The sequence below is a fragment of the Mrakia frigida genome (genome assembly GCF_051309035.1).
Source record: "Mrakia frigida strain ATCC 22029 unplaced genomic scaffold BDY24scaffold_49, whole genome shotgun sequence".
Lineage (NCBI taxonomy): Eukaryota > Fungi > Basidiomycota > Tremellomycetes > Cystofilobasidiales > Mrakiaceae > Mrakia > Mrakia frigida.
In genome coordinates, this window is record NW_027481232.1 from 116,925 (window position 1) to 129,394 (window position 12,470).

The 12,470-nt window shown below is 54.5% G+C and overlaps 6 protein-coding genes across 6 annotated transcripts; 4 read left to right on the forward strand and 2 right to left on the reverse strand.

The window, feature by feature from the left end:
• Nucleotides 1-172: 172 nt before the first annotated feature.
• VPS55 (Vps55p) lies at nt 173-1,502 on the forward strand (the record flags this gene model as incomplete). The annotated part of the gene is made up of 5 exons (XM_076643935.1): nt 173-191; nt 288-380; nt 827-911; nt 1,029-1,197; nt 1,479-1,502. The coding sequence occupies 5 exons, from the start codon at nt 173-175 to the stop codon at nt 1,500-1,502; spliced, it is 390 nt and encodes a 129-aa protein (XP_076492388.1).
• Nucleotides 1,503-2,304: 802 nt separating this feature from the next.
• On the forward strand, nt 2,305-3,381 carry ELF1 (Elf1p). The gene is made up of 3 exons (XM_076642457.1): nt 2,305-2,564; nt 2,940-2,964; nt 3,070-3,381. The coding sequence occupies exons 1-3, from the start codon at nt 2,405-2,407 to the stop codon at nt 3,248-3,250; spliced, it is 366 nt and encodes a 121-aa protein (XP_076492389.1). The 5' UTR covers nt 2,305-2,404; the 3' UTR covers nt 3,251-3,381.
• Nucleotides 3,382-3,987: 606 nt separating this feature from the next.
• BDY24DRAFT_404091 (uncharacterized protein) lies at nt 3,988-5,607 on the forward strand. Its single transcript, XM_076642458.1, has one exon. It carries the CDS (start codon nt 4,037-4,039, stop codon nt 5,462-5,464), a length of 1,428 nt encoding a protein of 475 aa, XP_076492390.1. The 5' UTR covers nt 3,988-4,036; the 3' UTR covers nt 5,465-5,607.
• A 1,582-nt stretch (nt 5,608-7,189) lies between these two features.
• BDY24DRAFT_419112 (uncharacterized protein) lies at nt 7,190-9,485 on the forward strand (the record flags this gene model as incomplete). The annotated part of the gene is made up of 15 exons (XM_076643936.1): nt 7,190-7,238; nt 7,366-7,401; nt 7,484-7,500; nt 7,574-7,585; nt 7,760-7,797; nt 7,873-7,959; nt 8,040-8,118; nt 8,218-8,265; nt 8,367-8,510; nt 8,603-8,659; nt 8,745-8,834; nt 8,922-9,005; nt 9,098-9,154; nt 9,286-9,319; nt 9,400-9,485. The coding sequence occupies 15 exons, from the start codon at nt 7,190-7,192 to the stop codon at nt 9,483-9,485; spliced, it is 918 nt and encodes a 305-aa protein (XP_076492391.1).
• Nucleotides 9,486-9,707: 222 nt separating this feature from the next.
• Nucleotides 9,708-11,239, reverse strand: BDY24DRAFT_227070 (uncharacterized protein). The gene is made up of 4 exons (XM_076636599.1): nt 10,966-11,239; nt 10,618-10,851; nt 10,498-10,501; nt 9,708-10,396 (listed from the first exon to the last, which is right to left on the reverse strand). Exons 1-4 carry the CDS (start codon nt 11,057-11,059, stop codon nt 9,862-9,864), a joined length of 867 nt encoding a protein of 288 aa, XP_076492392.1. The 5' UTR covers nt 11,060-11,239; the 3' UTR covers nt 9,708-9,861.
• Nucleotides 11,049-12,133, reverse strand: BDY24DRAFT_404094 (uncharacterized protein). Its single transcript, XM_076642459.1, has 5 exons — nt 11,861-12,133; nt 11,678-11,740; nt 11,486-11,574; nt 11,343-11,398; nt 11,049-11,260 (listed from the first exon to the last, which is right to left on the reverse strand). Exons 1-5 carry the CDS (start codon nt 11,891-11,893, stop codon nt 11,067-11,069), a joined length of 435 nt encoding a protein of 144 aa, XP_076492393.1. The 5' UTR covers nt 11,894-12,133; the 3' UTR covers nt 11,049-11,066.
• Nucleotides 12,134-12,470: the final 337 nt, after the last annotated feature.

Sequence of the window (12,470 nt, forward strand, 5' to 3'; positions counted from 1 at the left end):
AGCTTATACAATAGATCTGCGAAAAAAAAAAAGAGGCTCAACCCGACCCGCGGTTGTCGACCTCTCCTCCCTCCCTGTTGAAAGGTTACCCCCAACTTCCATCCCGCCCTCAGCTCCTTCCCTTACAACCTCGACCTCTTTTTCCATCATTCCATCCTTCGGCTTCTCCAATATGACAGCAGGTCTCAAGAGTGAGTCTGATTTCTTCTCCCTTCGAGGATCGAGACAGGGAAAGTCAAGCTGACGGTTCGATCTCACCTTCCCTCCCTTCTCCTTCTTCGTGCTAGCCGTCATCTTTCTCTCGTTCGTTCTCGCTCTCGGATTCTTGCTCGTCATCCTCTCGTGTGCGCTGTGGTCAAACTGGCTGCCTTTGGTGGTAGGTGAGTCTGGTTTCCTTTGCCTCGGCGGGGAGAGGAGAAGGAGGGACGGAGGAGGTGACGGAGCTCAGGGCGAAGCCAGATCGTCCCTTGGGCACCTGGGAGCTAGAGCACAGAGTCTCTTGCACCTCAGCTGTTCTCGTTTCAGTGAAAGGTTCGTTGAAGGAGGCGGGGGTCAGCTCGGATGAGAAGGACAGACGGAGGACGACGTCTCGCTTCGTGCGACCTCATCTCTCCTTCCCTTCCCCTCCCTCTTGCTCTTCTTTGAAGCTGGTGCTCCTCGTACTTCAACCTCGGCATCATCTCATTTCACTCAAACCCTGCTCGACACTCGGCTCTCTTCTTTTCATCCTCTTCCCGAACATCTCCTCTCGGACAGATCCGAACTCAGCTTGCTGACCTTTCCCTTCCCTCCCTCCCTCCTCCCTCTCCTCTCTCCCTCTCCTCAGCCGTGACCTTCCTCCTCGCACCTCTCCCCAACTCCATTTGCTCAAGATGCGCAGGAGCAGATGATTACGCTCCAGAGTACAACTCGTTCGTGCTGTCCTCTTGTCCCTCCCCTCCCCATCCCGACCTCCTCCTCCTCTTCCATCTTCCTCCCTGTTTCCTCATCCTCAAGCTCACCTCCTTTGTTTCTTTTGTGTTTCTCAGGGGCTACCTCGACTTCGGTCACTTCCTCACCTCCATCATCGTCGTTTCGGCGTTCTCGCTTCCTCTGATCCTCGCTCACACGGAACTCATCGCTCCCGCCGCGTGCTGGATGAGTATGTCGGGAGGAGCGTTGGTGTATGGGACGATTCTGGTGTTCAGTGGGGTCTTTGTCAGTGCTTTGTTCCTCAGTTCCTTCTGATGGTGGTGGTGGGAAAAGGTCGAAGGAGAGAAGGACGGTCCAGAGGGACTGGGCTGGAGACGCGCTCGACCGGAGCTCTAGTCGGCGCTGGACTCGCAGGCCAGGAGGACGTTCCTAGAGTCCTTCTCAAGAGCTTGCGTGGTAGAACGGAGTCTCGAACAGCCTTCTACACCCAAGCGTGATCGCCTCGTTGTTCTCGAAACTTAGACTGACCTCTGCTCCCCCCTCCCTCCTCATCTTCGCTTTTCTAGGCTCCACCAGCAGACGATTACTAGTCTAGTCTATAATCCTTCGGCCTCCTCATTCTCAGCACTCGATATCAGCCCTTCAGCGAGGAGGAGGAGGAGTTGCCGAGGCGTCGCGTCGAAGGAAAGGGAGGGTCGAGTTGATAGCTGGAGGATGGGAAGACATAATCTGTACGACTTTTGGTGAACATCGGTGCCAGAAAGGAGACGATCAACCCATCGTGCTGCTACATGTCGGACTCGCTGTGTGCTGCAGGTTTGAGGGAGGAAGAGGTTCAGACGAGCTTGACGACTCGTCTCGTCTCCTTCGTTCCCTCCTTCCTCCAAATGAGCTGGATTCCTGTTCGTAGTTCACTCTGGAGTCAACTTACGTAAGCTCTCTGTTCGTCAAACCGATATCTTGAAAGAAATTGCCTCCGCAAGACGAAACACAAACCAAGGATCTTCGTGCGCCTCCTCCTTCCCACCTGCACCAACACCCACCACCCTCCTTCCCTTCCTTCCTCCCTCTCTTTCTTCTTCGAAATGTACACACCCTCCTTCCTCTCTCCCTTCTACTCACCCGTATTCTGACCTTCGCTCTCTTCTCCACCTCGCAGGGGCAAGCGTAAAAGTTCCTCGAAACCACAAACGGGAAAGCGAGGTCCAGCTCCTCTAGGTTCGTTCCCTTCCTTCCTCTCCCTCCGCCAATTCTGCGCTTCGAAGCTGCATCCTAGCTCAGTGAGCTATCAGACTATGGTTGGGGCTTTGAGCGGACGAGCTGGGGGGTCTTCTGAGACGAGGAGGAGAAGGAGCAAGACACGTACGAAGTGAAGTGAGCTCGAAGCTGACCCTCCTCCCTTCCTCCTTCCTTCCTTTCTCTTCTCCTTCATCGTCGCCCCTCGCATCCCACTCGTCAACCAATCCCTCGGCTCGTCCTCCTCGTATATCCCATGGTTCAACCACCTTTACCCTCGGTTCTCTCAGACACGATCTTCACCTGTATCTTCTGCCACAACCCCAAGTCCATCACCGTCAAGATCGACAAGAAAGACATGCTCGGACATCTTCAGTGCGGAGTTTGCGGACAGAAGTTTACGATGGCTGTTACCTGTGAGTCCTGTCTTTTCGATGTGGGTGTTTGGAGGAGTTGTGAGGTGGAGGACGGAAGGAGAGGGAGGGAGGGAGGGAAGGAGGAGGCGAGGTGAGGTGAGCTGAACGAGAGGGCCGAGGGGTCTTGCAAAGAAGCGAGACCTCTCGGCCTTATCAGAATAGGTCTCGATAAACGGAAGATATGGAGAGGTCTGGATCTGGAGCTCGAACTAAAGATCTCAGGTCTGAGCACACGAGATCGAAGCCAGCTTCCTTCGCGAGCTCGCTTTCCCTTTTCCCTCCCCTCCTTCCTTCGCTTTCTCGTTCCCCTCAAGACCCCATCGCACGGTTTTGATATCGTTCACTAACCTAACGTCTTGCTTTTCATCTCCTCAGCTCTCTCCGACCCAATAGACGTCTAGTTCGTCCCTCTTCCTTTCCTCCCTCGCCGCGTCGCCAAACTCGACTCGCCGGCTCTTCGCCGAATTTCAACTGACTTCTTGCCTCGCTTCCTTCGATCTTACAGCACCGACTGGGTCGACGCATGTGAGGAAGCCGCCAAAGCTGGTCAGGAGGCTGAGCGACGGGGTGCAGCGGGAGGAGATCGAGATCGAGGAGGAGCGTCGAGTGATGAGGAAGAGAGAGCTCCTAGGAAGCGGAAGGAGAAGGAGAAGAGGAGGAACGTCGAGGATAGTGATGATGAGTAGACCGCTCTCTGATGGGGTTCGAATCGGACTGGGGAAGGAGAGACGGGAGGAGGAGAGACGGAAGGAGTCGTGTTCGAGTCGTGTTTGCTAAATTGATGGTGTACTTCTGTAATGATTGCTTTCGAGTCCTACTAGTGGAACTGGAAGTGCGGTACACTGTGGAAGAACTCCTTCTGCTGCTTTAACGCCTTGCTTAGCAACGTTAACGAACAGAGGGAGAGGAAGGAGATTCCAGATTTCGAGCTCAACAAACCGCCAACTCCAGCTTCCTTCCTTTCCTTCCTCTTTCCCAGTCCCACTCTGGCTTGCCTGCCAGTCGGAAGATCCCCTATGGCCTCCCCAACACCTACCCTTGCCGCTTTCTCCAACGAGTCTCCCACCTTGACCTCTCTGGAGCACAAACTCCTCGGCACTCAACACCTCTCCCTCTCCTCCCTCCCCCTCGCGCTTCATCACTACACTCTCGCCCTCCTTCTCTCATCACCCGCACCCTCTCTCCTCATCCCCCTCCACCTCAACCTATCTCTCACCCATCTCCGACTCGGAACCTCTCCTCGTCTCGCTCTTTTCTCCGTTACCAAAGCTCTAAAGCTCGGGGCTGAAGGAGCGCAAATGGAAAAGGCCAGTTTTCGAGGAGGTCAGGCTTGCTACGCTCTAGAGCTTTGGAATCAAGCAGGGGAGATGTTTGACAAGATGGAAAAGGCAGGAAAGGAGAGGAAGGAATGGTTGGGAAAGGTTGAGAGAAGGAAAAGGGAGAGGGAGAGAGGGGAGTTTGATTGGTTTGGGATGATGATCGGAGGAGGAGGAGGAGGAGGAGATGGACTGGTTGGCGACTTCGTTGGACCTGTGCAAGTTTTAGAGATGAAGGAAGGGAAGGGTAGAGGGCTGGTTGCTACGAGGGATATCGAGGAGGGCGAGTTGGTGATGTGCGTGAAACCCTTCACGTCGGTTTTGGAGGAGGACCTCACATCAAGCGAGAAGAACGAGAAGGAGGGAGCCGTCAACCCCATCTCTGGACTCGTCGATTCGGTTACCCAAGTCAAGCTAGCCTTCAGAGTCCTTGATAGGATCAAGAACGACCCTCAATCATCAGCACCTCTGAATCTCCTCTTCGCCGGTCCCTCCTTCGACTCCCCTCCACCCTTCCCTCTCTCCTCCCTCCTCCCGGATCCAACCTCGAACCCTGCCGACCTCCCAAGCCAACCAACTCTCCGCCAGATCTCCCTCTCGATATCCTACAACTCCTTCACCCCTCGTCCTCTCGCCTCAACAGCTCTTCTCCCTCCAAATTCTTCCGCTCACCCTCCCTCAGCCCTCTACCTTCTCCCCTCTCTCCTCAACCACTCCTGCCTCCCCAACACCTCCTGGACCTTCTACTCTCCCTCCTCAGGTCTTCCACTAGCCATTCGAGCCAGGACACTCGTCCGGAAAGGGGAGGAGGTGACACAGTCGTACTGCTCTGGCCTCGACTTCGACGCGAGACGCGTCGTGCTCGAGAAGCATCTCCCTCCTTCCACGTCAGGAGGAGGGTGTGGGTGCGAGCTGTGCGATAGGGAGCACGTGGATGGGATCGAGTCGAGGGAGAGGAGACGGGCGTTACTTGAAGTGTTCAAGGAGGAGTTGACGGGGAGGGAGCCGAGCGAGGGAGGAGTGAGGAGTTTGGAGAACTTAACAGAGGCGATGGAGAAGACGTACCAGTCTAGGAAGGGAGCGGAAGGAGAAAGAGAGGTCAGGCTGAGACCTGAGATGTGGGAGGTCTACCATCAACTCTCGGATCAGCTTTCCTACCTCGCTTTCCATCCATCGTCGAATCAACCCAACGGCAACTTGGACGCGTCGAACGGGAGGAAGGACGATCTCGCCAGGAGGTCGATCGAAGCCGAGATCAACGCTCTGAGATCCTGTGGAGTCACTTTCGCCGGGCCTACTTCTACTACCACCGCCTCTCCAACCTCCTCCTCTTCGTCGATCCCAACCCTCCCTCATCCGCCGTTCCTCACCCTCCCCGTCGCTCGGGAGGAAGTTTGCGTTGGGAGTTGTTTCGTCGTTGCTAGTGTTTGGGAGATGCTTGGGGAGGAGAAGCTGGCTAGGAGGTGGGTTGAGGAGGGGAAGAGAGTGGAGAGGGTTTTGGTCGGCGGGGACGAGAAGGAGAAGGTGTGGAAGAAGAGATGGAGTGAGGTTGGGAGGGAGTACGGGGTGGATAGGTATCTTTGATGATGTGAGGTCAGACGTTTTGTGGTGCGAGAGAGCGCAGAGGCCCGCCAGAGAGAGCAGAAAGGTGGGGAGAGCGACGCGTCGAACTCACGTCGCGACTGGGACTCAGTTTCTCGATACACTAGTTTCACAAGTGTACCTACAACCACTTATGATTTATCTTTATTCTTTCCACCTTATATGTAGCTAAGAGAAGCGAAGTCTGCCCTGTAAAAAAAGAATAAACAGAGCCCTCGACAGATTCCCAGGGAAGGAAAGCTCGACGTGCTTCCTTCCCGCTTTCGAGCTCACCTCGTCCTTCCCCCTCCCTCCTCTTCCTTCAGTCGAGACCGTGCCCTTCCTTCTCGGTCAGAACCTTTCTCACTGTTCCTAGCTCTCTCGGTTCATAATTGACTGTGACGTTCTGCTTTGGTTCTTCAGCGGCGGAAGCGTACCGTTCCAGCTTGGGCACCCGATCCTTCTTCAGCACCCTCTCCTCCAAAGCGAGCACTTCCTCCTTGCTCTTCTTCAAGGACATCAGCCGTCGATCGAACATCTCCTCACTCCCTGCCGAAGTCGTCCAGCTTGTCCTGTATCAACTCCATCAGATCCTAATCCACGAGGCTCGAGAGGATCTCCTCGCTCGAGTCGACGAATGCAACGGACCTCACGTCTGCGGCGTAGATTATCGTGCGTCGTTCTTCTGCTGCCCTTTGAAGGGAGACGGTACAGAGATGTTCGATTTCGATGATGATGATCGGGAACAGAGGATGTGATCTTTCGAAGGGGCGATTGGCGAGATGGAGGAAAAGGTGAGCTTCGATCTGATCGTCTTCGATTCGTGTATGCTCTCACGCTCTCACTAGACTCCGCTGACATCTCGACGGTTTCGCCTTGTACCCAGATCTCCATCGTTCTCTCCCACTTCGGTCTCAACGTCATCCTTGGACCTCGCGTCTCACAGAGCTTCGATTCCAGAAGGGGAGAGATCGCAAAGTTGGTTCTCGGATTGCCCCTCTCCTCTCCCACCTCCTTCGTCGTCCCCGCTCCCTCCCTTCGAAAACCTCGCCAAGAGGTCTTCCATCACTCGCCGTTGACGGTTCAGCCGCTCTCCGACTCGCAGCTTGACCGATTCACCCAAATCGGGCGAGAGCTTCATCTCCGCGAAGGATCCAGGGATGGGAATCAACGAAGCAGTGACGGATCTTCCTCTGATAGTCTCGTCGTCGAAGGGAGCTGTGGGAACTGGGGGGTGGATTTGGGAGTCGATTCCTTCGAGCCTAGGCTTCTTCTGATGAACCAAGTTTGGGACTTCCGATCTCGTTTCTGATCCCGCCACCTTTTCGATCTGCTTCTTTACTCAATCGTCCTCTCTTCTTTTCCTCGTATCTCATGTCTAAGTTCAGCCTTCACTTTCTTGGAGCTTCGAGAGCGTTCTTCCCGGTGGGAGCGCGATTCCAGCAGATCTGGGCCAAAACGACGCGTCTCGTCCTTCTCCTCTCTCTCTCGCAAATCAACGAGGGAGCCATCCCGTTTTTTTTTTTTTTTGGTGACGACCTTTTCAGATGCATACTCGGGGCCAGTAGAGCCCTACCATTTTTTTAAATTTCAAGAAAGCAGTCGAGGGAAGGGCTGCCTGCCTCGCAGGCCGTCGAACGACGAGAACCCTTCAACGACCACAACGAACTTTCTCCTTCTTCCCAAACGCTTCAACCCAAAGGCTTCAACCCAACGACAACACTTATCATGGGCTACAGAGTGGAATACGCTGCGGGTGGGAATGCTGCTTGCAAGGGTACGTTCGATGAGAGATGGCAAAGGGCAGAAGGGCGAGCTCGACGCTCGCGCTCAAAGACCACCTCCCTTTCGTCGTTCCCTCCTTCTGGAGCTCACTCGACTGGCTTTTCTTTACCTTATTGCAGGACCAGCTCCCTGTAAAGGATTTCGAATCGCTAAAGGTTAGTAACTTTCTATACATCTTTGCGTTCTGGAGCTCTTCTTGTGCTCACATCTTTCGCTTTCCTTCCTCTTCGACAACAGGCGAGCTTCGATTCGGGGTGCGTTTCTCCCTTCGTTCCTCCTTTCCTTGCACCCAAAGCTCATTATCGCGTCTTGTTATGATCTGTACAGACTACCGTCGACGTGAGTTTCGTTTTCTTTGTGATGATGGAGAAAGGAAGGAAGGAGATGGTTGAGCTCGCTCCACATCATCATCTCCTTCTTCCTCCCCTCAAGGCTTCTCATCGCTTCAGTTCGGTCCTGCTTGAGACGTTTCAGAAGCTGACATTCTCTCTATCGATGTTATCGGTCAAACAGTTCAACGGAAAGACGACCTGGGCCTGGCGACACTGGGGGTGCGTTGAGCTCAGCTCTCCCTTCCCTTCTCTCCCATCCCTTTGCTGATCACCTTCTTTCCCGTTGCGCTCCAGATGTGTGACTCCCAAGGTTATCGCCAACGTCAAGACTGAGTTGGAAGGAGACGATCCCGAGCTTCTGGATGGATACGAGGTCATGACGTGAGTTTTGCTCGTAGGAAAGCTTTGGTCCGTCCTCCGGCCGCTGACCCCTCTCTCTCGTGTCGCGTCTTTACCTACAGCGAGGAAGATCAAGCGAGAATCACCAAAGCTTGGGAAGCTGGAGAGATCGATCCTGCTGACAAGTCTACTCACGTCAAGGTCTGTCCTCTCAAAGTCTCTGGAAATCGAAGGAGTAACCCGGAGGACTGACCTCGCTCTCGCTTTCTCTCGTTTCAATCTCATCGTGCACCTCCAAAGCCTCCTGTGGACCCTCTGTCCAAGCTCACCATTCCCGAGCTCAAGGAGGTAAGTCGTTTCCCTTCCTGCATCTCCTCGAGGGACTGAACTCTCGAAGCTCATCCGTTGATCGCGTCCTCCTCTCTCCTTTCCTCTCGCATCTTTCGCAGAAGCTCGAAGACGCCGATCTCAGTACGAAGGGAACCAAGGACGTCCTCGTTGCTAGGTTGAGAGAACACGAAGGACCTGCTCCCGAGGAGGACTCTGATGCTGAGGGTGCCAAGAAGGGAAAGGGGAAAGGGAAGGCTGCGAAGGTTCGTCTCGTCGCTCTTCTTCGTTCTCGTTTTCGCCTCGAGCTTTAGAAGGACGAATAGAGAGCTAAACCTTTACTTTTGTCGCGTCGCAGGCCAAGAACGGAGACGACGCTAAGGAGAAGAAGCCCACCAAGAAGAAGGCTAAGAAGGTGTGTTCGATCTCGTCTCTCGATGGGTTTTCGACTCGAAACTCTCGAAAACTGACCTTCTCCGGTCTCTGTGGTTTCTGGACAGGCTGCTTCATCCGACGAGGAGGAGTCCGAAGCTCAGGATAGCGAGGAGGAGGAGAAGCCAGCTAAGAAGTCTGGAAGGAAGCTCGTCAAGGTTCGATTTTTTCGTTCTCGAGTCGCTGTAAGTAGAGGCAGCTGACGCGTTCGTATATTCTTCATCTTCCTTGACAACATCTCACAGAGATCCGCTGCCAAGAAGGAGGACTCCGACGAGGAATCCGAGCCTACCGACACTGGTTCCGACGCTGAGTCCGTCGCTGCTTCTGTGAGTTTTCTCGTTTGAATCGGCTGCTTCTCTCAAGTCTCTCCGATCTGACCGAGTCGTATATCCCTTCCTCGGCTACCCTCTTATCTCAGTCGACCGCTGGACCTCCCAAGAAGACCAAGAAGGCTGCCGTTGGAGACAAGCGAAAGGTTCGTCTCCTCTCGATCTTCCTCTCTCCTTCTTGTTCTCCCGCGTCCCTCGACCTCCTTTCGCAGAGGTACTCCGAGCGAGCCGAGCTGACCAACTTCTCTTTTCTTTGAAACTTTCGTCTTGACCACAGAGATCCGCCAAGAAGGAGGAGAGCGACGACGTGAGTTCTGCTTTCTCGCTCTCTTCGCCTCTCCGTCTCCTTCTCGAAAGCGGGACTGACTTTCTCACCTTTTCTTGCTCGTAGGAGTAAAACCCAACTCGGCTATCTTCGACGACGACGTGTGTGCGATGGTGGGACGGAGCGGACGATGTGACGACGACGAAGAGTGAACGAGGCCTGAACGGCGACGACGATAGGATTTCGACTCAACAGCAGATTTTTAGCTTTCTCATCTCTTTCTCTTTACTTAGCTCTCTTTTTGTGATCTTGATCCTTTTTGACGAACGATTTTTGGACGGCGCTGTGGTTGAGCAGAGGGAAAGAGAAACAAGACGAAATACGACGCGTCGACATCGAACCCGTATCTTGCGATTCCGATCGCCTTCCCACAATCTCTCGAAGCGAATCAATAAACAAATAAAGAAGAGGACCCGAACATCAACTTCAACCAGGACCATACCCCGAACCAAGAAGAACAAAGTAACCTCGCTCGAACGCGCGTCTTTCCCTCCCTCCTCCCTCCTGCCCCTGATCCCTCATCTCTCTCTAAACAGCAACCCCCACCTTCTCTCCCTCCCCACCACCTTCCACCTCCGCCTCCGGTTCCTCCTCGTAAACCATCACCACCTCCAACCCGACCTCCTCCATCCTCCTCAACATCTCCTCCTCCCCCAACCCTCCGTCCTCGCCTTCGCCGTCCCACCCTTCTTCCTCCTCACTCCCGCTACCTTCAGAGCCAGCCATGGAACCAGGAGCAAAAGCAGCGATGATGCTGGGGACCTTTTCGCTGATGCGGACGGTCTTCTTCAGAGATTCGACGGGTTTGGAGGGGTCGTCGAACATCGATTGCAACGACGGCTTCGAGTTGTTGTTGGCGAGCGGGGAGGAGTTGGTTTGACGAGTGCCCAGCGTTGAGACGGATGTAAGGTCGGTGAGCGGGGAGGACGAGAGTTTGAGGGTTGAGAAGGTTCCGGGACCGGTGCTGGCTGTGAGCGGTTCGTTGGGAGGGATGGAAGGGGAGGAGGGGAAAGCGACGACTTCGAGGGAGGAAAGCTGGAAGGTTCGGAGGAGGTTTTTGACGCTGGTGAAAGGAGATCGACAGGGAGAGGGAAGGAGGAGGGAGTCAGTTGGGAGAGGGAGAGAGGAGAGAGAGAGGGAGAGCGGGACGGGAGGGTTACTCACAGATCTGGAAAGCAAACGAGGAAGAACAAGAAAGGTTTCCAAAGGAAGCAGGAGGAAAAAGAGAGGCAATCAGCTTCATGCCTCGACTCAAAACGAAAAGGGACGCGTCCCTCGACTCACCTCGTTCCATCGGCATCGCTTCTTTCTGTCCCTTCTTCTCCCTCGCAATCCCATCGTCCTCGTGCTCGTCCTCTCCAGAAGTCCCATTCCCATTCCAGTTCCCGTTCCCGTTCCCAGTGACCTGAGGAAGCAAGATCGACGGCGACAGGAAGCTGTTTCCCGCTGAGGATCCCGTTCGTTGAGCTTGGATGGCCGGGTGGGAGGAGAGAGGGGAGGAGGTGAAAGCTTGGACTTCTACAGAATGCAAGGGAAAAGATGTGCGGAGGGTGGGGAAAGAAGGGGAGGGGCGAGGTCAGCTTTCGACGGCAGGAGACGAACGCGTCGAGGAGGAGTAAGGATGAAACGAACCCATAGCTCGCTGGATATCCCAACTGTCCAACGTGGATCCTTTGACCATCCCTACCACAACCTTTCTCCCCCCGAAACCCAAGCCCCAACCCATTTTCCTATCAGTTTTTCCTATCAGCTCTCGTCTCGTCCCTCCTCGTCGCACTCAAACTCACCTGTCCCGTCCCAGCCACAACGTTCAACTTGGGACCTTCCATCCCTCCTCGCATCCCCTTGGACCTCAACGTCAACCCCTTGAACCTCATGGAGCCTGTTCGAAGAGCTTTGGGACCTGGGTTGTCGGGTTTGGGAGCCGCTGAGACGCAGGGAAAGGGTCAGGTCTGAATCAGCGAACGAAACGAACGGGGAAAGAGAGCTGTCGAATGAAAGGTACTCACTAAGAGCTCGACGAAGGGCGATAGAGTCTACTACAGCTGTGTGGATCGCTCGAGGTCTGATGCAAACAGAGTAAAAGCGAAAGAACGGATCAGCGGAAGGCAGCGAGAGGAGGCAAGAATCAGAGAGCTCGTTCCGGACTCACACATCGACCTTGCAGTAGATCTTCTTCTCTCCTGAAGCGACCGAGACGTAAACTGAGTTGAGGGAGAGGGTGGAGGAGCAGACGGAGCACTGAAGCATAGCGGAAAGGGCAAAGGAGGGAGGGAGTTGTGAGCTCGTTCCTCTCGAGTCTCGTTGTTGAGCTCGACCTGAGAAAGAAGGACGAGACGCTCACCTTGAGACAAGCCGTATGGAACCAGATGTCACTGATTCCGATCTTCTCCTTTGGGTAGACGGGCTGATCAGAGCGGAGCGAAGCGAGCGAGAACGAGGGCGTGAGAGGGAGGAGGAGGGGGTGAGCTCGAGGAAACGAGGGCTGAACGGAAAGAGCGAAGCTCGACGAGGCTCGTGGACTCACCTTCGCACAAGTTCCACAGGATCTAGCAGACATATCTACGTTTTGTTCTGTTGGGTTGACGGTGGGCGTTGGAAGTACGAGGGCAAAAAGGCTGGGGAGGAGAAGGCTGGAGGGACGAGCGAGAGGGGTTCGTTCCTATCGAAAGGTTCCTAGCCCCCTATAAGACTGAGCTGGAGGGACTGGGGTAGTAACCTCTCGTAGAGAGGGATTGGAGCAGTGCATCCAACAGAACGAGTTATGCAGATATACTGAGGTTTCATTGAGCGTCACAGGTAGGTAGCATTCAATAGACGAAATGTTCCTCGAATGCAAAGCAAGGTGAAACGAGTCTGTAACGAAAATCGAGCCGCAGCGAAACCCGCAAATCAACGATCTTCAAGCAAATATAAGGCAGGTGGGAGGGTGGGATAAGGCAAATAAGGCAAGTGGGATAGGGCAGGATAAGGCAAGGATATGGCAGAGCGAGCGAAAAGTCGAAGAGAGAAAGAGAGGTTTGGTTTGGTTCCCGTCGCGTCGTGCGGTCGTTCTTCATCGTGAAGCGAGTCCGTTTCCTATGGGAAGAGAGCGAGAGTAGAGTGAAGGAAGTCAGCGAAGACGACGCACGATTTCT